Genomic DNA, 22,741 nt, shown 5'->3' on the forward strand with positions numbered 1-22,741 from the left:
CGGTCTGAGGAAGCCACTGATTTGACTTGCAACGAAGATAACGCTTCATACTTGCGGTCATCTTTAATGACTTTTCCCTTGTTAAAAACGATATATGATACTGAAGTGATGGTTATGAGCATTGTATCACTAGCTTCCAGGCCACCTACGCTCAAAATAGTCCGTTTCTGGGCCACTGTCGTAGCCATTATAATTCTAAATCCTTGAAATGTTCCTTGTTGGTCTAGAATATACTGGCCGTGGTCAACATTGCCCGCCAAAAAGTGATTGAATCCAACAGTGACAGATAAATGTTGCCGTTTAATTGAAACATCTCGCTATTGGTATTTTCACCCCTTCTCGCCTTATGGTTTACATAACTACTAAATGAGGAATTTTTCAGCTATGACATTATTTTCAGTTTTACTGGCTTGGGTAAGAAGAAACAACCTACAAGTCCAGAAATATTGCATAAATTAAGAAAAAAATTTCCTAATCTCTCCGACCACGACCTAGGGTGGAACGGGGTACTAACTGATAGAAGTTTTAATTCTAATACCATTTTTGGTTTTCCTTGGACTCAAATTTATAGGAAAGAATCTTTAATCGAGAAGATATTGTAGAGCGTAAAATTTGAGTTTTTTCCCTTTTCACTTCTTTTTTTCCCAGAAAAATGGGTGCTTCTGCATGGGTGATTCCGAGTAATTTTGAATAGGTAAATAAGTAATTTTTTTCCTAAGAATTTTGGTATCAAAAAGCGTTTTGTTTCCCAAATACCAGAGTTATAATTTTTTCCCTTGGATAATTACTGGGATATTTCTAAATAACAGCTTTAAATGAAATCTAGATACAAATAGAGGATGTACGATATAACAATCATGCGAGTGCTTTGTTAAATAATTTGTCACTTTATGACCAAATAATGTATTGGTAATAGACAGATTATCGTAACTAGAAAACTGTGGCAGTGTATTACCATTGCTGTTTTCAGCGTAGCTCGGCAACGCTGTTGCGAGCTAAATGTTTGGGCAGACCAGGGTGGCCAAACCCACCGTAAATCTTTCTTACGCTGCAATGGCTACATATTCTAGAAATTATATATTGTTATTTTTACATAACTAAGGTCTTTAATAAAAAATATACTTATTAATCTGCTTAAATTTACTAACCTTAATTACGATATCTTTGAATTTGTTTTTTTTTTTTATTTCGCAAGCTATTCAATAATTGGATATAAATGCGTCACTGATACTAACAGTGTATTTTTTAAATTTGAATAAGACATTCGCCTTGTTTTGCTTTTAGTCAGTTTCCTAGCTGGAAATGTTTGTTTACGTTCCAAAGCGACAAAACAAAAATCTGGGTAAATTTTCTTTGCTCCAGGAGATTTTCACATAGTAGCCAGATGTTAATCATGTTAGAATCACTCTGGGAAGAGGAAAAGCTCATGAAATTTCCTTTTTAAGGATGAATTTGTTTTTGAGTCAATAATTTCTATTTGGCGTTTATTCCCCAACTTTATTATTTGTTGTTCACTACAATGAATATAGATTTGTAAAAGCAAATATGCAGCATTATTCTTCAGCTGAACATTGAAAATGATGTCAAAATAACTCTTGCAATAAATGGATTTTTTCTGAATAAATATTTTTGCTAAATTATATTTATCAGTAATGCATTCACTTTGTTCTTTTATGTACGAAAACGGCTCAAATAATCATTTTCCAGCTGGGAGACAAACAGCTTTAAATTTCGGCTTGAATGCATTGATGTCACTTACTAAACTTGGAAACGATTTGCTCTTCCCTTACATTTCAAATTTAGAGCAATGAGATGGATGGTAAAAGCTCCTTTCTGAACAAGAAAATCATGAACAACACTTTTTACTGACCTCTAGAAAGTCAGTGCAACTCGCTATGAAGGGCAAGATCGTCGCATTAGAAATCCAGCATTTCAAAACTCTCTAGGAATTCTCGTCTATTCGAAGGTCTTGTTTTAATTGTATTCACACATTTCAGAAGTAGCACCATAATAACATGCTGCAAATTTAAAATACCACTTATAATAATAACAATAAATTTATAAGCACGTCTTTCAAAGGCACTGAAGTTATCATCAATTCTTCGGGTAAATTCACCCAAATACACTTCATCCCATTCACCTTTTGATTCATCGGCACCAATGAGAAGAAAGTACAAGAATGGACGAGGTCTTTCAATTGCCGAGACATGCTATTAGAGTTCCACGGTACGGCTCGTAAAAGTCTGCCATTACACAGAAATTTTATCTGCTTTTCTTTTCGATGGTTCTATCAAAATGTTAAGCAACCATTTCGAGGTAAGGCTTAACAGTTTCTTCTCCATAAGAGAAAGCTTTCTTCTTCTTGACAAACGCAAAGTCACACGAGGCTTCTATCGTCAGCAAACTTTCGTAATTTGAATTGTGAAATATATTTGTCTGATTTCTTACTATTCTTAGTCACCTATTGTTTCTGTAGCTCAAAACCACGCAAGAGTTTAGCTTTCCTTTAATCTCAGTCATATTCTGTGCCGAATAGTGATTCTTCAAATCATGTTTTCTATTCTACGAAAGTGTGGTTTCCCAAACAATCCACAAAGGTTCTTCTGACGGAAGTGCGATAAACAACAATTCATTTTAAACTCATCATTGAATTCACATTATTATCACTTTTTGCATTTCTTTAACCTGTTTTCTTTTTCACTGTTGATTCTGTGATGGGTAATAAGAAATTTGAAGACAAAAACTTTTCAAAAGAACAAGTACTAAAAAAAGCCAAAACAAGCTGATTAAAAAAAGGAAAAGAGGGAAAAAAAGAAACACGTAGAGAAAAAAAAATCAGCCTCTAAACACGAAAATGAACACAGAATACAACATTAAACCAAACAACAGTCTTAAATAATGATCAACGGGCCAAAAAATTAACCGAAAGATTTAGATTAGTCTTAAAACCTTAAAATTTTGTGAATTTACATCATCTAAAGAGCCTGGAACAGAATATTTTAATTTATTTAGAGAGTACATAATCACTTTCAAAAATTAGTCTTGGAAACGCATGCTCGCAAGGAAGCCTCTTGCCTACCACGTTACGACACATATTAGTACTTGACAGTAGAAATGGTTCTGCTTTGGAATCATTTCGCTCTATGCATATTTTATTTTTTACAGCAGGTTTTTTTGGCCAATTTGGAGTATCTGGATTCCTATTCCTGGGTTCCTATGATGGCTCTGAAGCATGGGCGCTCCGAAAAGCAGATGAAAATTTACTAGATGTTTTCCAGAGAAATTGCCTACGGATTGTTCTGGGTAGCCGGCTGACTGACCGTATTTCAAACAGTAGGTTGTACGAAATATGTGGTTCAATCCCGCTTTCTAGGGCTATAATGAAAGAAAGGTTGAGATGGCTAGGCCACGTTAGTAGTAGTATTCCTGAGTGAAATAAACGACCAGGAAAACTACAAACTGTCATAGCATTCTACTGAAAACATGGAACATATATAGAAAATTTTGAATTCTGATTTCTTACAATAAAAAAAAAAAAAAAAAAAAGGAAAAGCCACAGCAAAAGAGCCTATCGGAATCAACATGTTTTTAATTCTCATTTTCATCAGCTTGACATAGCCGCTTTTCTGTAAACAAAAGCAAATACGATTAAACACGATTGGAAAATACAGTTCGAAGACATCTTACTGTCATGTACTGTCCAAACGGAGGAGATAAGAATAACACGCCCTCTTGGTAACCTTTAAGACCTGAAACAAGCGACACAACAAAGGACAACAAAACAACACAGACTTGGGAACGGATATGGAAGCTATAAGCTCTGAACACAGATTGCGTTTGTGTTTTTTATAGCTTTAGATCTATTATAGCATGTGAGACAAACTATTAGAGGCGATACTCTTTGCTTTACTCCTGAAATCCAAGGCTTTGAATGAAATAAGCAAAATTTTGATTCAAGATTTCGTTTTGTAAAATATGCATGAATATTTACTTGAAAAACATCACCAAAGGTTCTCCACCATGAATAATTTCAATTTAGTTTTATTGTTAAAGATAATACAAAACATCAATGTTCGTCGTGTGGGGCTATCTCTCCGAAAAAGATACCTTCGTCCTTTTCAATAGAACAATATGCATCTGAAAATAGAAAGAATGAAATATTATTCTTCTTCTCTTGATTTTGTCTACAATTGGAATACCGTGCTGACGTTAAGTTTGTACTTAACTATTGTAGCACCTTACTAAACCCCTTATCTGAGATTTTTAAAAGACAATTCTTGACGGGCTTATTACTCATATATTTAAGGAGTTACCTGGTAGAGTGAACAAAGGTAAGAAACTAAGTAACCAGTCTATATGAATATAGTACCTTTTTCTTTTAGCACAAAAGATAAATCTTATACTTATTAGAGATTATTTATTATAAATAAAAGATTAACAATGCAAAAATATCTTTTAAATTGGATGTCTTCCAACTTCAGGACAGGCACATGGGCAAGGAGGGAAAAAAATTAAGATCAATAATCATCTCAAAATTAACACAAGCAAATATTATCATAAATGAAAGTGTAGCTATCGCCCTTTAAAACCTCTAAAGACAACAGTGTCCTTTGAACACGGACCTTTCTGGTGCAGTTCATTACCACGAAGTGTTTGATTGCTTAAAAAAGATCCTTTTTTAATGTTTTCGTCCTATTCAACAGTAAAACAAACCCCTGGGGGACATATTTATACGCCTTAGAAGAGTTACTGCGAGATTGACCGATATACAAAAAATCTGTATCTGCGTTATTATTGAACAGGTAAAAAAAAAAAATATGGTACTAAGCTTCAATCTTCTTTTTTTCTTTAGACTGAGGACACTAAGGTAAATTGATAGCCTTATTGCAGTAGATTAAAAATTAGCCATGACTGTTAGGACACTAATTCAATAAAATGAATGCATGACATTAGATATTGCCTAGTGACAACATCTCTTAGGTTGAAGAATAATCAAGAAAACATTATTAAATCGTTGTTTTGGCGTAGCTTGGCTAGAAGATTCTGAAATAAGACAGACATTGCAACAAAGACTAGCTGAAATATAACAGAAAATTTAACTGTATTACCAGGTTTACTTTCCAACAGCCTGCTTCAAGCAAAATAACAAAGTCACTGCAGAGCGTATCATTTTCATCGGGAAACTAATCGGCTGAAGCCGCTGACTAAGGCACGAAGACAAAGACCAATAACGAAGAAATTAGGGTACTTAGGCGCTGTCAATTGAAACTAGTACTTTTCTCTCTTTTCTTTGGGGGGGGGGTATATATTGGTTAAAATGGCATTCAAACGACGAAAAGATTTACTATCTGAAAATTACTTGACCACTGCTTTCCTCTGTTAAAGTACAGCTTTTTAGGTGATAAAGAGTAAATAGATCAACTGCATGGGCGACTCGAAGCATTGCAGCAGCTTTTGGTTGGCTTCCCCGGCAAACATGGTACGGACACTATATTTTCGACTTGTTTATTCGCCATCGATTAAACGCTGTAGTTGTCAACCCCCAAAAACTTGTAAAATGTTTTGTGGTTAGAATACTTTTTGTGTTTAAAAAAAGATGAGATTTTCTTTAAAGACGGTTTCAAAGTACCCTGTTTCTGCTTAGAACTAACATTATTCTCTTCTTCCTGACATCCAAACAATGTTGTTACTTTTAAAATGCACCACGGTATAAAAGGAAATTCCCTTTACCTTCCGCCACAACGTAAGATCTAGCCAAATCTATGCTCTCAAACTAAGAATACAGCATTACGAGATAAAGCTATGATACTTTGCCTTAAAACATACCAGCTATTATTTCTTCCTGATGCAACAGATGGAAAAAATAATTGGATTCTTTGTCTATATCGAAATTATTACCACATAAACACTTCGATAATAATAAAAAAAACTACGTCATTATATTACAATATCATTAATAATCAATGCGTAACCACTTGTGTGCAGGGGTGGCTTAAAAGGGAGAAGACGGGGGTGACTCACCCCCGTAGCCTTTGCAAAGTCGTAAAAGTAATTTATTTTGACCTCATTGAGGCCCCAGGTGGTCAATTTTAAGACAGCCTAAGTTGTGTTTCCTTTTCCTAAAAACACTTTTGCATTTTCAAACTTGATTTTGACAAAACTCCAATTGCAAATTGACAAAGCTTCAATTGCAAATATAAACTACTAAATCCGCGTGTAAATGGAATAGAGTCGTTTTATTTTATCGTTTAATTCTTCTTTTAAATAATCTCAGGTTTAAGCAGAGTCGTTTAAATTAAATCATGTTTAAGGGGAACCGGACTGGTAGCAACTCATGCCATAAAACCCTGCTTATGCTTGCGTATGATTTGTTTTTGTCTAGTCGTTCAGATCTAGTCCCTACTTTTTGTAAAGTCATTTAAATCGTCTATTTTGGCCTTATCTAGTTCCCAGGTGTTCAATTCAGTCAGAGACAGTCTACATTGTATTTTCCTTCTCCTAAAAAGGCTTTGAGATTCCCAGACTTCTCTGAAGAAAAATGGTTGATTTTAGTTTTGCTTAGCTTCAATCATAGATACCGAAAACTGAATTTGCATGTAAGTAGAATAAAGTCATTTTATTTTATTGTTTAATTCTTGTTTCAAATAATCTCATATTTAAACAGAGTCGTTTAAATTAACCCAGGTTCAAAGGGACTGGTCTGGTAGCCTAACAACTGGCCTTAAAAATCTGTTTAGGCTTAGGTATTGTCGGATTGTCGGTCAAACTTTGACTACGAGTGGAAAAGAAGGCAAGAAGTTTCTATACACAATGGAAAAGTAATCAGAATTCAAAGAAAAGAAGCCCCAGGAGACCCTTTTACAGCAAGTACATACTGGATGATAAAAAAAAACTCGATTTCAAAACGAGGTTGAGAGGGATACAACGTTTGACAAGGACAAGCAAGATTTGGCTGTGTACCGAGAATTTTTTTTTGTCGTAGGACAGGAGTACTTTTGAAGACTAAGTGATTGCTCATTTAAGTCGGGAGGTAAGTTTTTGCCTGGGATGAAAGTAATAGGCAACGTTGAAACTTCTAACAAACAGAAATTAGACAAGAAATAATTCCAAATGCGTGCCTCCAACTCTTTTCTTTTTGTCACTGCGTCGATCATCACGGATTACGAGAAGGAGTAAATGCTGGGCAAGACGTTTCCGCTAAAAAGACCTAACAAGGTATTTTTTACATGTTTTACGAGCTCGAATACATTGTATCATTAGTTGTTGGTTCCAATGACATTGTTGAGACTGTCTGGGAAAATTTTACGATGAATGCAAGAGATATCTTGGTGGAAATACAATGCACATCATATTCTGTGTTTGAGCTATGTAAAGAGTTAATAGTCAATTTTACTCAATAGCTTCTTAATATTACAGCAATTATTGGAGCTGTTGTTGAAAGTTGCAGTGAGGATTTTGAAAGTATAGTTCACAATGGTCCAGAAATAAAGAAGCCAATCCCTAGCGAAAACCAAAGAAAGTACCTTCTTTTATGTGGTCTTAATCAACCAAAGCTGAGGGTCTCCCAGTTGACCCTTCAATATAAAAAACGAAACGGTGGTTTCCCATCTGGGATAGTACGAAGATTACCAGTTCTTAGAACACAATATCGAGAAAGATCCTGCCTTCTGCTTCCTGTGTTTCCTTTTCTCCAGCGGTCCCAGGAGCGACCAATTCAAGAAACCTTGGGTGGAAGACGGTCTGCGGCAATGGCACAAAATGAAGAGCGAAGAAAAGAAGAAGAAAGGAAAACCGAAAAAATCGGGGAAACGACTATTTCTAATTCAATCTGATCTGGTTCCTTATATGCCTGCCAAAGTTTGTTGTCCTAGCTTATCTGGAAGTGCCTAAACTAGCAAAACTGTCAATTGGTAAATACCAAGTGCCATGAAAACGTATTCATAAGAAAATGTATCCTAAAATATATTCCCCTACCCCAAATCAGCGCTGCTATTCTTGTGAATCCTATATATGGATTCAAATGTGAATGCTATATATGTGAATGCTATAGGTCGTGGTTCGCTCTTTGGTTGGTTGCAGCTACCGCTGCAACCATAAAATTGTTGTTTCCGTACTTGCAATGATCGTGAGAATGTGCTGTCTCTAATTTGAAGTACAAGATTAATTGATGATCCTACACAAAGGTAACTAAATCTGACACAATCTTGGCTACTATTTTCAGGAGTGGAATACACCTGTAAGGGTCTGGTATACTTGCTGAAGAACTTCGTAAAGAAACATTCTCACAAATTTTTTGCTTTAATGAGTTTTGTCAACATCAAATTTGAAATGGGCACGCACCCCTCTGCATAAAAGTAAACCTTCACCACAGTTGAGTATTCTTACAACTTTATGCTCTCTTGATTATCTTTATGTTTTTTACTGCCTTGAATGCTTCCGTTACTTCGTCACTACTGCATTAAATTACCCAGAAAAAAGCATCTAACTTCATGGGAATCGTCCAAGCAAACTTATTGACACAATGTGTGACAAAAAAAGTTTTAAAGGATGTAGAAAGTGTAGCATGAAATCTTCAAATCAATGAAAGCCAGGAAAGTTATTGAACTGACATTACAAAATTAATCCATATTTCTTTTGCTAATGTAGGCGTTTTTGCCTAACGGTTGAGATGCTCACTTACTAATTCCATTTATAGAACTGGAAACAGATAAAACTTTTAAATTCTAAGTTCAATAAATCTGAACAAGATGAAACTCAAAAAAGCCTCCAAAAAAAGCGATTACTCAGCCGGTCTTTTACTGGATAAATGGATATTTGGAAATTAGCATTGCAAGCAAAATTTTTGAACAGATAAACCCTCCGTGGTGACGAAAATTGAATTCTTTTTATATTTGTTGATAATCTTGCCACACTTCCTTGTTAAGTTTTACTAAAATTAGCTTTGTATTAAGTGCTAATAAAAAATTTCCAAACTCAATTTGTGCGTGTATTCTGCAGGACTATGTGTAGTGTTTTTTTTAAGTTCATAGATCCCGCACAAAAATTCAAAACGTTACTAAGTGACGTAGGGAATAAGCAACTAAGGAGTAAAACACTCCTAACACTCCCTCTGGCTTCTAAAGACCAGAGCGTAATTTGCACTTTACTAAAAACAATTTTTATTCCAGGCTATTTTTTTCATTTCCCATAACATAATGAAAAAAAAATCGCAATCATAATCAAGGTTACTGAAAACTATTACTACTAATAATAATAACAACTCACCGCAGCAAGCCGCCTGAGGCCAACACAGCTACACACGCTCCTCCCATATCCAAATTTATTCAAAGCCTTCCTCTTTATACCCTCCCAGGAAGTTCCCATTCCCCTTAGATCTTTCTTTAGGACATACTTCCACACTAACAGTGTGCAAGCTGCTTTCCGTTCAGTCCTAGACGGTTGGCAAAATCTGTCTTCCTTCATGCACAGAATGTGCCAAAGCCATCTCAACCTTTCTCTCATTATAACCCTAGAAAGCAGGAATAAACCGACCTTTCGTACAGCCTACTGTTTGAAATAAGGTCAGTCAGCCGGGTACCCAGAACAGTCCGTAGGCAATTTCTCTGGAAAACATCTGGCAAATCGTCATCCGCTTTTCGGAGAACCCATGCTTCAGAACCATGTCTGACCACTCTCGTCACTGTGGCTTCCAATATTCCAACCTTGGTTTGCAAACTTATTTTACTATTCTTCCAAACTTTTTTCAACTGTGATAGAACACCGTGAGCCTCGACTATTCTACTTTTTAAATCTTCACTGCTCCCACTGTCTTTACTAATAATGCTACCAAGGTAAGTGAAGCTGTCCACCTCATCAATCTTTTCGCTACCCAAGGTCACCTTTGCATCTTCACTTATTCCTAGCCTTATCGACTTAGTCTTCTTATGATTAATTTTCAAACCTGTTCTAGCACCATGAACTCGCAAAAACCTCTATAAGTTCATTCATTTTGCTCACATTTCATCTAGGATGCTTAAATCATCAGCATAAATTAAGTCCCGGAAAGTTTTTTCTCTCCATTTGATTCCATGTTCTTCCATTGCCTTTACTGTGCTCCTTAAGATAAAGTCCATCAAAATGATCCATGTAAAGGGGGGATACAACAAAGTCCTGCTTAACTCCTGATTTAATACGAAGCCAGGTGCTAACCTCATTTCCAACCTGAACCGCAGCAGTGTTATTATTTTACATAGTACCAATCCCTTTATGTGTTTGCCTGGTATACCATACAAGGTTAAGACGTTTGCTAAAGCTCTATCAACAAATTGAAAGCTTGCTCATAATCTATACCATACAAGGATACGACCTTCTCTAAAGCTCTTTCAACAGAATCGAAACACTTGCTCATAATCAATAGAACTGACGACCAATGAGTGAAAATTAGGTCGACACAACCTCTACCCTTCCTAAAACCGCACTATTCATCTCTTATCACTTTGTCTACAGCAAACTCTCAGTCTAGAAAATATCATATTACTAAGTAATTTGCTACTTATAAAGTCCAGGCTAATCCCTCGATAATTATCACACTCATTTTTACCACCTTTCTTATACAGTCGTTTAATTATGATTTTCCTAAATCACTAGGTATTTCCCCTTTTTCGAAAATCATTTTCCTAATCTTAAGTAGTTTATTTCTAACCTCAGAGCGACCATATTTAAGAATATCATTTAACACACCATCAGCAGCTGGCGCCTTGTTACTTTTAGCACTTTCACTAGTTCTTCCTCACAAGACAAATCTTCCTTCACCTCCAAGTTATCACACACTTTTCATTTTCCTCCATGTCTTTCCTGAAACTCTATCTTCGCTTAACACATTCTCAAAATGTTCTGCTCATCTCTCTTTAACTCTTTCCTTGTCGCTAATTGCGGACCGTTCCTATCAAACAGTTCGTGGTAACGAACTGTAGCAAGGAGCGACCCGGCTCAATAGTAAACAAAACTCTAAAAAACAGAATTTTGATACCAATAGATATATCAAAAGAATCGGGTTTTTATGTTGATTTTAAATATATAAGTTTCATCGAATTTAGTCTTACTTATCAAAAGTGAAGAGCCTGAGAAAATTTGCCTTGTTTTGGAAAATAGGGGAAAACACGCCCTAAAAGTCATACGATCTTAGCGAAAATCACACCATCGCATTCAGTGTATCAGAGAACCCTACTGTAGAAGTTTCAAGCTCCTATCTACAAAAATGTGAAACTTAGTATTTTTTTGCCAGAAGACTGATCACGGGTGCGTGTTTATTTGTTTGTTTGTTTTTTTCAGGGGTGATCGTATCGACCAAGTCGTCCTAGAATGTCCCAAGAGGGCTCATTCTAACGGAAAAAAAAGTTCTAGTTCCTTTTTTAAGTGACTAAAAAATTGGAGGACACCTAGCCCCCCTCCCACGCTCATTTTTTCCCAAAGTCAACGGATCAAAATTTTGAGATAGTCATTTTGTTCAGCATAGTCTAAAAACGCAATAACTATGTCTTTGGGGCTCACTTACTCCCCCACAGTCCCCAGGGGAAGGAACGCAAGTTACAAACTTTGACCACCGTTTACATACAGTAATGATTATTTGGAAGCGTACAGACCATTTCAGGATAATTTTGGTTGGGAGAAGGGTCGAGGGGAGGGGCTACGTGGGAGTATCTTCCCTTGGAGGAATTTTTCATGGGAGAGGAGAAATTCCACGAAGGGGTGCAGGATTTTCTAGCACTATTTAAAAAAAACAATGAAAAAATAAATATGAAAAAGTTTTTTCAACTGAAAGTAAGAAAGTAAGAGTGAGGTAGTAACGAGGGGGCAAACCCCTTATATACATAATAAAAATATACAAATATAGAAGTTCGTTACGTAAGTTAATTTGTAAGTTATGTATATTTTTAACTAATAAAAACGTTCGTTAAAAATTAAAAATTCTAGTTTTTAAGTAACCGAAAAATAGGTGGGCAACTAGGCCTCCTCTCCCACCCTTTTTCTCAAAATCGTCTGATCAAAAACTAAGAGAAAGCCATTTAGCAAAAAAAAAAAAAAATAGTACGCAAATTTCGTTTTGATTATTCATTTACGGAGAGCCAAAATAAAAACATGCATTAATTCAAAAACGTTCAGAAATTAAATAAAAAAAAAAGTTTTTTTTTAACTGAAAGTAAGGGGCGACATTAAAACTTAAAACGAATAGAAATTACTCCGTGTATGAAAGGGGCTGTTCCTCCCTCAGCGTCCCGCTCTTTACGCTAAAGTTATTTACTGTTTAATAAAGCAAAATTGAGAGAAAGAGTAAAACTTTAGCGTAAAGAGCGGGACGTTGAGGGAGGAACAGCCCCTTTCATACACGGAGTAATTTCTGTTCGTTTTAAGTTTTAATGTCGCCCCTTACTTTCAGTTAAAAAAAACTTGTTTTTTATTTAATCTTTAACTGGGACAAGTCCTGATTGTCTGTTCCCTCTCATTTTTTTAACATGCCAGCACATTATTTTACTATTACGCCATCTAGCTTCATCTTCCAGATCCTCGGCAATTTTATTCATGGCCTCCACTTCAAACCTCCTTAGCACTTATTTTAATACTTTGTCCACTTTCTTGACATTCCTCTAACTTTCACGCGATCAAATACACAGATAATTGACGTCCAAGCCTCTTCTCCTCTCAATTCAATATAAAACTTTTTCACCAGTATTCCTAGCTGCGTTCCTAACTGTTCCCCTAAGACACCATCAGGAACTTCACAAATTGATTTCCTTAAGTTATGCCATCCATATTCTATACTGTCAAACTTTAAACTACCCAGTTAGCATTCAACTGTTCCTGGAAAGTTCCTTTCAAGTTGTCATCCTGGAGTCTATCAACATCAGGACTTCCAGGGAGGTAGTTACCTTTCCGACACATCAACTTTAAATTAAGCCAAGACAATACTAGAGGATAATCTTTACTATTAACATCAATACCAGTACTACAATACATCCTAGTATCTTGTATAGATCATGCCAGTGTTCGGTGTACAATAGCATAATCAACAAGATTTTCTGTGTTCGTTTTTCAAATAATGCCAGTAAATCTGGCTCACTCTATGAAAGTAGAGTGTAAAGTGCGTTCGAGTGTAAAGTGCAACCACCCCCCCCCATCAAATTCCCTCCAGAAAGTTCCGTCCTCTCTGAGAATCCCCCCTGTAAGTTTGCTTGCGGGCGATTCAGCCTGGAAAATTCCCCTTAGCATTCTTTAATTTGAACAAGACTTTAATCTGTAATCAGTTTTTCGATCACTTGATAAATGCCCCTTTCGTGGAATGGGCGTGAGAGAGGCCCCTGCTGCCCTCCGATCTTTTTGTCTCTTAAAAAAGGGCTATAGAACTTTAAATTTCCGTTAAAATGCACCCTATTCCGACCTTCTAGGACCCTTATTTCGATACAATCACCCCTGGAAAAAAACAACAACAAATAAACACGCATCCGATATCAGTCCTTCTGGCAAAAATAGCGAAATTTCAAATTTTTGTAGATAGGAGCTTGAAACTTCTACAGTAGCGTTTTCTGATACGCTGAAACTGATGGTGTGGTTTTCATTAAGACTTCTTTAATTTTAGGATGTTTTCCCCCCTATTTCAAAAATCAGGCAAAATTTTCTCAGGCTCGTAACTTTTGATGGGTAAAATTAAAATTGATCAATCTTGTATATTTCGAATCAACATAATAAGCAGACTCTTTTGATGTACCTTTTGATATTAAAATTCTGTTTCATAGAGTTTCGGTTACTATTGATCCAAGTCGCTCCTCGCTTGATCCTAGTATTTGGCAAATATTGTCCGAAACCAACTGAAATTTTTTCTGACAAATGTTAACCTTCGTTGTTGTTCCGAGTTTACACATTTTAGGAGAGATAAATCTTTTCCTCGCTGTGTGCAGGTATGTCCCAGAGAATATCTTATGGTTATCCTTGTATTTGGCAAATACTGTCAGAAATTAAGTGAAATATAAGGTTTGCATTGTTCCTTCCCAATTTTTTCATCTTGATTTTTATTTTAATTATTTTATTTTTTTTTTAACATAAATTCCATTCATTTCCCTGAAAACGAAGTTTCGTCATCCGTTAAAGTTAAAAGTGGAAACACTATTTCTAACAGAGCCAACACCACTCTCTTTATCGTCTGCCAAAAAGGGGCTACAGGTGTCAACCCAATTGACCCATTCTTTTAGAATGTATAGGGAACAGACAATTAAACCAACAAAGCAATTTATCGTACAAAGAGGTCGAACAAAGATAAAATTTTCTTAGTTGTTCTTTACTAATCCAAAGTAATATGCAATCTTAAGCCCCGTTCACATGTGCGCTTGACCAGACGTTTATTTCCAGCCATCATCACTACAGACCAATCAGGGATACTTGTAAAAGAGAAAATAAATTGTGATTGGTCAAAAATGAGTATACCTAGACACTGATCTCTAGCTAACCATTCGTGTGAGTTGGACTTCACTGATTTGAAAATAATTTGAATATTGAAGTACATAGTGGTGCAAATGCTCATTAGATGGTAGCCTTTTTTTTAAATGATATGAATGAAAATCGACAGTTGATTGAATTTTTGCTAGCAATATATTTGTTGGCTGGGATTGGTATCGCTAAAATGTAGCAAGATTGCTTAGCAAAAGCGCCAAATCTATTATAGAAAAAACCGTAAATGGTATAATCTACTTACCAGATAGTCTTTCAGTGAATAATATCAAAAGTTTGGTTTGGCAATAGAGTTTGTATATATGACAGATGTTCTTGAGACAGCTGAGCTCGGTAAAGTAGATAATCTGGTAAGAAATTGCCAGCTGCCTCCACAGGTGTAATGATCTCTAAAGCCTAAAATCAAAACAATAAACGGCAAATCTATCATGAGAAGATTGGCAAGACATTTTAATTTTAGACTGTAATACACATCAGACTCGAACTATTTCAATATATAAATAGGTAAATGGAATCACTAGAACCTTGTTAGAATATCATGGGCTACGATCCTTCACTGATGGGAATTCGATGGATGTATGTTTTGTTTGCTTTCGGAAGAAAAAAAAAACAGTTTCTCACTCGCTTCAAATCTCCCTTACCACCACCACCGAGAATAATCAGATCATCTATTATGCAATACAGGGACTTATTGTGTTTGGATTAAAAGAACCTTCCAATAGCTTTACTCTACCCTTCTTTACCTGCTATAACATGTCTATGATTGAGTGCTTGAGCTATTTCAGCTTCCAGTGACTTTTCTTTGCTGGAGAACCAAAGAAATTAGCATCTACAAAAATTGTTACATTTGAGTATTACCTTTAGAAAAACAAGAGCTAAGAGCTCATATGGCACTTGTGACAAGGCCAGAAGAGCTAGGAGCCAAGAGCTCATATGGTATGAGCTCTAACAAAATTCTAAGAATCAATAGATTGATTTAAAAGGAAAATCAGAGGCTTAATGCCGGTCGGGATGTTTAAATAAGAGCTCTGAGTCACGATGTCCTTCTAAATATCAAAATTAATTAAGATCCGATCACCCACTCGTAAGTTATAAATACCTAATTTTTTCTAATTTTTCTTCTCCCTTTAGCCCCCCAAATGGTCAAATCTGGGAAAACGACTTTATCAAGTCAATTTGTGCAGCTCCCTGACACACGTACCCATTTTTATCGTCCTAGCACGTCCAGAAGCACCAAACTCGCCAAAGAACTGAGCCCCTCCCCCCACTCCCCAAAAGAGAGCAAATCCAGTACGGTTATGTCAATCACGTATCTACGACATTTGCTTATTCTATCCACCAAGTTTCATTCCGATTCCTCCACTCTAAGCGTTTTCCAAGGTTTCCGATTTCCCCCTCCAACTCCCCAAATGTCAACAGATCCAGTCAGGATTTAAAATAAGAGTTCTGAGACATGAATTCCTTCTAAATATCAAATTTCATTAAGATCCGGTTACCCGTTCTTAAGTTAAAAATACCTCAATTTTTCTAATTGTTCCAAATTAATCCCCCCCCCAGCTCCTCCAAAGAGAACGGATCCGTTCCAATTATGTCAATCACGTATCTAGAACTTGTACTTATTCTTCCCATCAAGTTTCATCCGATCTCTCCACTCTAAGCGTTTTCCAAGATTTCTGTTTCCCTCCTCCAACCCCCTATATCCCTGGATCTAATTCGAGTCGAAAATGGAGCATCTAAGACATAAGATCCTTCTATATATCAAGTTTCATTAAGATCCGATCTCCTATTCGTAAGATAAAAATACCCCAATTTTCACGTTTTCCAAGAATTCCGGTTTCTCCCTCCAACTCCCCCCAATGTCACAGGATCTGGTCGGAATTTAAAATAAGAGCTTTAAAGTACAATCTCCTTCTAAATATCAAATTTCATTTACCAAGAGAGGGGATCCGGTCCGGTTATGTCATTCACGTATCTTAGACTTGTTTTTATTCTTCCCATCCAGTTTCATCCTGATCTCTCCGCTTTAAGCATTTTCTAAGATTTCTGGTCTCCCCCCTCAGTGACGCTGGATCCGGTTGAGATTTAAAATACGAGATCTGAGTTACGACGTCCTTCTAAATATGATGTTTCATGAAGATCCGATCACTCCTTCGTAAGTTAAAAATACGTCATTTTTCCTAATTTGTTAGAATTAATCCTCCCCCAATCCCCCAAATAGAGCGGATCCGTTCCAATTATATCAATCATGTATCTAAGATTTCTGCTTATTTTTCCCACCAAGTTTCATCCCGATCCCTCCACTCTAAGCGTTTTCCATGATTTTAGGTCCCCCTACCCCCCCCCCAATGTCACCAGATCCGGTAGAAATTTAAAATAAGAGCTTTAAGACACGATATAATACTAAATATCAAATTTCATTGATATCTGATCACCCGTTCGTAAGTTAAAAATACCTCATTTTTTCTAATTTTTCAGAATTAACCCACCCCCCAACTACCCAAGAGAGAGTGGATCTGTTTCGGTTATGTTAGTCATGTATCTAGGACTTGTGCTTATTTTTCTCACCAAGTTTCATCCCGATCCCTCCACTCTAAGTTCTTTCCAAGATTTTAGGTTTCCCCCTCCCAACTCCCCCCAATGTCACCAGATTCGGTCGGGATTTAAAACAAGAGCTCTGAGAGACGATATCCTTCCAAACATCATATTTCACTAAGATCCGATCACCCGTTCGTAAGTTAAAAATACTTCATTTTTTCTATTTTTTTCAAATTAACCGGCCCCCACTCCCCCCCAGATGCTCAAATCGGGAAAACAACTATTTCTGATTTTATCTGGTCCGGTCCCTGATACGTCTGGCAAATTTCATCGTCCTAGCTTAACTGGAAGGGCCTAAAGTAGCAATCCCGGGACAGACAGACAGACCGACAGAATTTGCGATTGCTATATGTCACTTGTTTAATACCGAGTGCCATAAAAAAAACTCGTCGCTTCAAAATTGCTTTAACGTAGCGGTTCTTTCGACTTTCAGTGAGTGAATGCTTTATTTTCTTTTAAGAAAACCCAACCCAATATGATTACTCCTGGAGCGGAAACGACGGGATTATTTTTCTCATTATCTTACTCACACTGACAACCTTCACCAGGTAGCCGTGGCAGGCAGAGATACTATTTACAGTACTTAACCCAACAATCAGTTGACTCGAGGAAAAATCTTCCGGGATACATTATCCACAGAATGTCTTTTTTCTTCCATTTAAGGAATTGCAATCGTAAAAAAGAGAATAGTTGCCGAAATTAGTGGTATATCAGTATATAATTGTGGCATTGTAATTAGTGTATTTTAAGTGGTATATAATTGATAGTATTAATACCTAGATATAAAGATGATATTTACTTCCATAAATAATTCCATCAGCTATACAAATTAAAACTCAAAATATATTGCTATTACGCAGCACATTGTTATGCGAAACTACACCCCAGATAGACTACGATTTCATTTTACTGTTCCTCGGCTTTCGATGAGGATACAAACTGAGGGGACACTAATACTAAGGAGCAGGAAGTTTAATTTTTAACAAGGCTTTTTTTTACACCGCTTGCACTCTGCAAAAAGATAGTTTAGTAATCATATTTTATATATCTACCATAAATATAGACTTTATCATAGTTTAGAAATAAGTCCAGATATATGGACCCGCAGTACGGGGGTTACAAAGTTGAGTGTCCGGGGATAATTCTATAGAAAAGCTAATAAAAATTGTTTATTTTTTCAAATTGCCTATTAAAATTTCATGTTTTCTTTTTTTGAAGATGCAACCAGAACTAAACGTAAAAAGTTGCCAATATTATAACATAAGAAGACACTTTTTTTTCGACTTCAAATAGGGCATGATTATTAGAGTAGTATGGGGTCAACAGGAACAGAATTTACAAATGAGGCTCTAAAGATTACCTAAACTCCAAACGGCATACCTTATTTGCATATCAAAGACGGTACACCTCATTTGCATATTACAGATGGTACAGATCATTTGCATATTACAGTCGGTACATATTTTGCCTTTATTCCAACAGGTATAAAATTTGCATATACCCTAAACCTCATCTACATATTACAGAAAGTGCACCTCATTTGCATATTACAGACGGTACATCTAATTTGCATGTTAAATTAAAAATTTAGTTTTTTAACTGCAAGTAAGGATCGTCATTAAAACTTAAAACGAACAGAAATTATTTCGTATACGAAAGGGGTTGTCCCCTCCTCAGCGCCTCGCTCTTTACGCTAAAGTCTTTTATTATTTAAAAAAGCAGAACTGTGACAAAGAGTTAAACTTTTGCGTAAAGAGTGAGGCGTTGAGGAGGGGACAACCCCTTTCGTGCACGAAATAATTTCTGTTCGTATTAAGTTTTAATGTCGCTCCTTACTTGCAGTTAAAAAAATTGTTTTTTAAATTTAATTTCCGGACGTTTTTGGATTAATGCATGTTTTGATTTTGGCTCACCACTCACGAATAATTAAAACGAAATTTGCCAATGGCTTTCTCATAGTTTTGATCGGGCAATTTTTATAAAAAAAAACAGGGGTGGGGGAGGAGGCCTAGTTGCTCTCCGCTTTTCGGTTACTTCAAAACGTAACTAGACCTTTTTATTTTTCTTCGAATGTTTTTATTAGTAATAAATATATGTAACTTAAAATACTTTAGCGAAAAGAGCGAGGTACTGTGGAGGAGACGAAGCCCCTTAAATACGTAATATTTTCTGTTCGTTTTAAGTTTTAATGCTGCTCCTTACTTCCAGTTGAAAAAGCTTTTTCATTTATTTTCTCCTTGATAATTTTTTTAAAATAATACTAGAAAATCCTGCACCCCCTTCATGGAAATTATCTTCCCTCATGATAAATTCCTCCGTGGAAATATCCTACCAGGTAACATTCTAGGACCACTGGGTCGATACGATTCCCCCAGAAAAACAAAAACAAAAGAAAAAACAAACAAACAAATAAACACGCATCCGTGATCTGTCTTCTGGCGAAAAATACAAAATACCGCATTTTTGTAGATAGAAGCATGAAACTTTTACAGTAGGGTTCTGACGGTGTGATTTTCGTTAGAATACTATTACTTTTAGGGGTGTCCCCCCTATTTTCTAAAATAAGGCAAATTTTATAATTATTTTTTTTATTAAATTTTATATTAACATATGCATAGTGTAACCGTTTGTATCAGCATAACCAGGGGAATGACGGCTCATAACAACATTTTGTTTAGAGAGAGCTTATGGTCATCCATGTCCCACCTTCAAGGGCCCCCGATGCCCTTGTCTCTCCTTTTTCGTACACAGAACTTCTCCTTTTTGAACTATGATTTTATTAGATTTTTCTTTGGGGGGGGAGACTTTCACTTTTTTTGCTTTTTTCATGTCTTAAAATGACATTAAATATATTTATACCAAAAGGAATTCATTTGTGATATTTTCGAATTACGAAATGAAGATTATATACGTATGTTAGTTGTCATTTTTCCTATTAGAAGGATAATGGTTATAGTAACATTTGCTTTTACTTGTCTTTTTTAAACAAGTTTTTTCATTTTTTGGAGGGGGGCTTAGAATTTTTTAATTCTTTATGTCTTAAAATGACATTAAATATTTATAACAAAATAAATTAACTTGTTGTGTTTTCAAAAGACGTAATGAAGATGATATATGTGTTAGTCGTGATTTTTCCTATTAGAAAAAATGTTTGTAGTAGCATTTTTGCTTTTTTTGACAAAGTTTTTTGACAAAACTTTTTTCATGTCTTAAAATGGCACTAAATATGTTTATAACAAAAGAAATTCACTTGTGATATTTTTGAAATAAGAAATGAACATGATATACACATGTTAGTCGTGATTTTTCATATTAGAAAAAAATGTTTGTAGCATTCTTTTTTTTTGGGGGGGGGGGGGCTTAGAAATTTTTTCACTTTTTTCATGTCTTAAAATAACATTAAATATATTTATAACAAAAGAAGTTCACGTTTTATGTTTCAAAATACGTAATGAAGATGATATATATGTGTTAGTCGTGATTTTTCATATTAGAAAAATCTTGTTTGTAGTAAAAATGTTTTTTACTTAGTTTCTTTTTTTTAACTTGGAATTCTTTTTTCTTTTTTGGAGGGGGACTAAAAAGTTTTTCACTTTTTTCATGTCTTAAAATGGCAATAGATATATTTATAACAAAACAAATTCAGCTGTGATATGTTTAAAATACGAGATCCATGTTAAAACTTGAATATGACCCTAAAATGAAATAAGTAGAAAACATAATGTAGTATTTTATGGAATGGATTCAAAGCATTCATTTCTTGATGATGACATTCTACATGCCATTATTTCAATAAAAATATTTTATGCATTACTATGTTATGTTTCCACTATTTTTAGGGTACACTAGCAAGTCGAACGTTTCGAATGCATATTAAAAAGTCGGAGATGTAAGAAAAGGAATTTTCAGAGACATAGGCACTACTAATGGGCTCATAGGGGGTACATTAGAATCTGAAACCGTCAAATCCGTATCGTCAATATCCAAGGAACGGTTGAAGGTATTAAGATGAAAACTACAGGGGATGTTGAGGGGGTGTGTCGAAGAGCTATCATAATTAATATTATTACATATCAAATACTCAGTTTAATTCTATTAGTTGTCTCTAAGGATTGTTGAAGACAAATATAGTTTTCAAGAAAACACAAATGTCGCCGTGTATACTTTTACAGTTAAGGAAGAAGGCAGTAGCCAAACTTTTGTTCGTAGTGATTTTTGTTCGTTTTAAATTTGATTCGAGCATTCAATATGAACTCTAATATAATATCGATTTAAGCCAAGCATCATTTAAGCCATTTAAGCCAGCATATTCATCTAAACCAAGTATCTTACAATATATTACCTCGCTATTTAACCGTGACAAAAAAAAGAAAAAAGACACACCAGTACTTTCCGTGCAAAAAAGTCATTTCCCTTGTTGTTCAAGGTTGGAGAGGGGGCTGTAACTCATCTGAATAGAGTTTTCAATTACGGTGATACTAATGGTGTACTTGTCATTATGACTCAAAGCCATGTTCATGTGGCTGCTGTCCCTTCTGTGGAATTCCCGCAAATTTTTTTTCGCAATTATAAAGTATAAAAATACCAGAAATTCATCTGACTCAGCAGCATAGGGCTATTTTTCTCATTAAGCAACCTTTTTGCGATACAGGTTTTGAAGCTTTCGGCTATTAAAAGCCGTTGTTCGCTTTTTACTATGACGTAGCTATCGCAGCAGCCATTGAAAAAAGAATCTGCACCAGTTTTAATGCTCAAAACTAGATTGCCTTACAAAATAATTTTGTCATTGACGATGGAGAAAAAAGAAAGTTTGGAGAAGAGAAGTTTAAGAAAAGTTCTAGGCTAATTGCTCTACAAAGTGCCATCATTAAAAGTTATTTTTTACAAATTATGGATAAACAGCGCGAGCGGAATTCAAACTTCCATGGAAACTTTTCTAATCAAGTATCTAGAGACAACCAGTTACTTCAGAAAAATGAAAAGCTTTAATAGTTGTTTTAATTTATTTCATTTCTGACAGCCTCAACAATTTTGGCTGTATATCTGTTTAATTGAATGTCTCTCTGTCTACTGTATGTATTGTTGTACTATGAATCCGATCACCAAGAAACAATGGAAAAGATTACACTAAAAAAAACTTGTTGAGTATACTTTTGTGGAAGTTTAAGGTATAGGATTTTTTCTTTCCCTCCCAAAGGCCCTCTTAATACTTTTGACGGTAGAAAGCCCGCTGTTAGTTAACACCACCTTTCCCTACAGAACACGTGCAATTCCCTTCTTCCGAGGAGCCTTTAGATTTCTCGATATGTGCATCTTTCCTGTCCCATTTTCAGGCCCGCTAGCAACCCTTTTTCTGTGCGAACAGATATGTTCCTGAGAGGCAAAGTCTTAGACGGTATATGACCTTTAACCTAGTTCCAAGCCCACCTACGCAGCATTGAAACTTCCTACGAACAAAATCACATGGAAAATATGTTCTTATATTTTGCGCGATGTGTCATTCTTAGAATTCCAGGAAATCGTATTTACAAAAAGTGTTGTATATCCTGGCTGAAAAAAATTAGTTCCGACCCTTACTGCAAGATGTCATAATGAATCGAATCTTCAGACACAACTTTTAACTCTAATGGGGGATTTCATATTACGGTTTCTCCAAAGATTGTTTTTT

General features: G+C 35.6%; 1 protein-coding gene across 2 annotated transcripts in view; it reads right to left on the reverse strand.

The window, feature by feature from the left end:
• Positions 1-4,025: 4,025 nt before the first annotated feature.
• LOC136032024 (origin recognition complex subunit 4-like) overlaps positions 4,026-22,741 on the reverse strand; it is a 218,236-nt gene continuing 199,520 nt past the window's right edge. For both annotated transcript variants that reach the window (XM_065712104.1, XM_065712102.1), the window contains exons 9-10: positions 14,723-14,874; positions 4,026-4,137 (exon numbers count right to left, since the gene is read on the reverse strand). In XM_065712104.1, coding sequence (XP_065568176.1) covers positions 14,734-14,874 — 141 coding nt within the window. In that variant the 3' untranslated portion in view covers positions 4,026-4,137; positions 14,723-14,733. The remainder of the gene's footprint in view (positions 4,138-14,722; positions 14,875-22,741) is intronic.

This window comes from Artemia franciscana, chromosome 10, assembly GCF_032884065.1.
Source record: "Artemia franciscana chromosome 10, ASM3288406v1, whole genome shotgun sequence".
NCBI lineage: Eukaryota > Metazoa > Arthropoda > Branchiopoda > Anostraca > Artemiidae > Artemia > Artemia franciscana.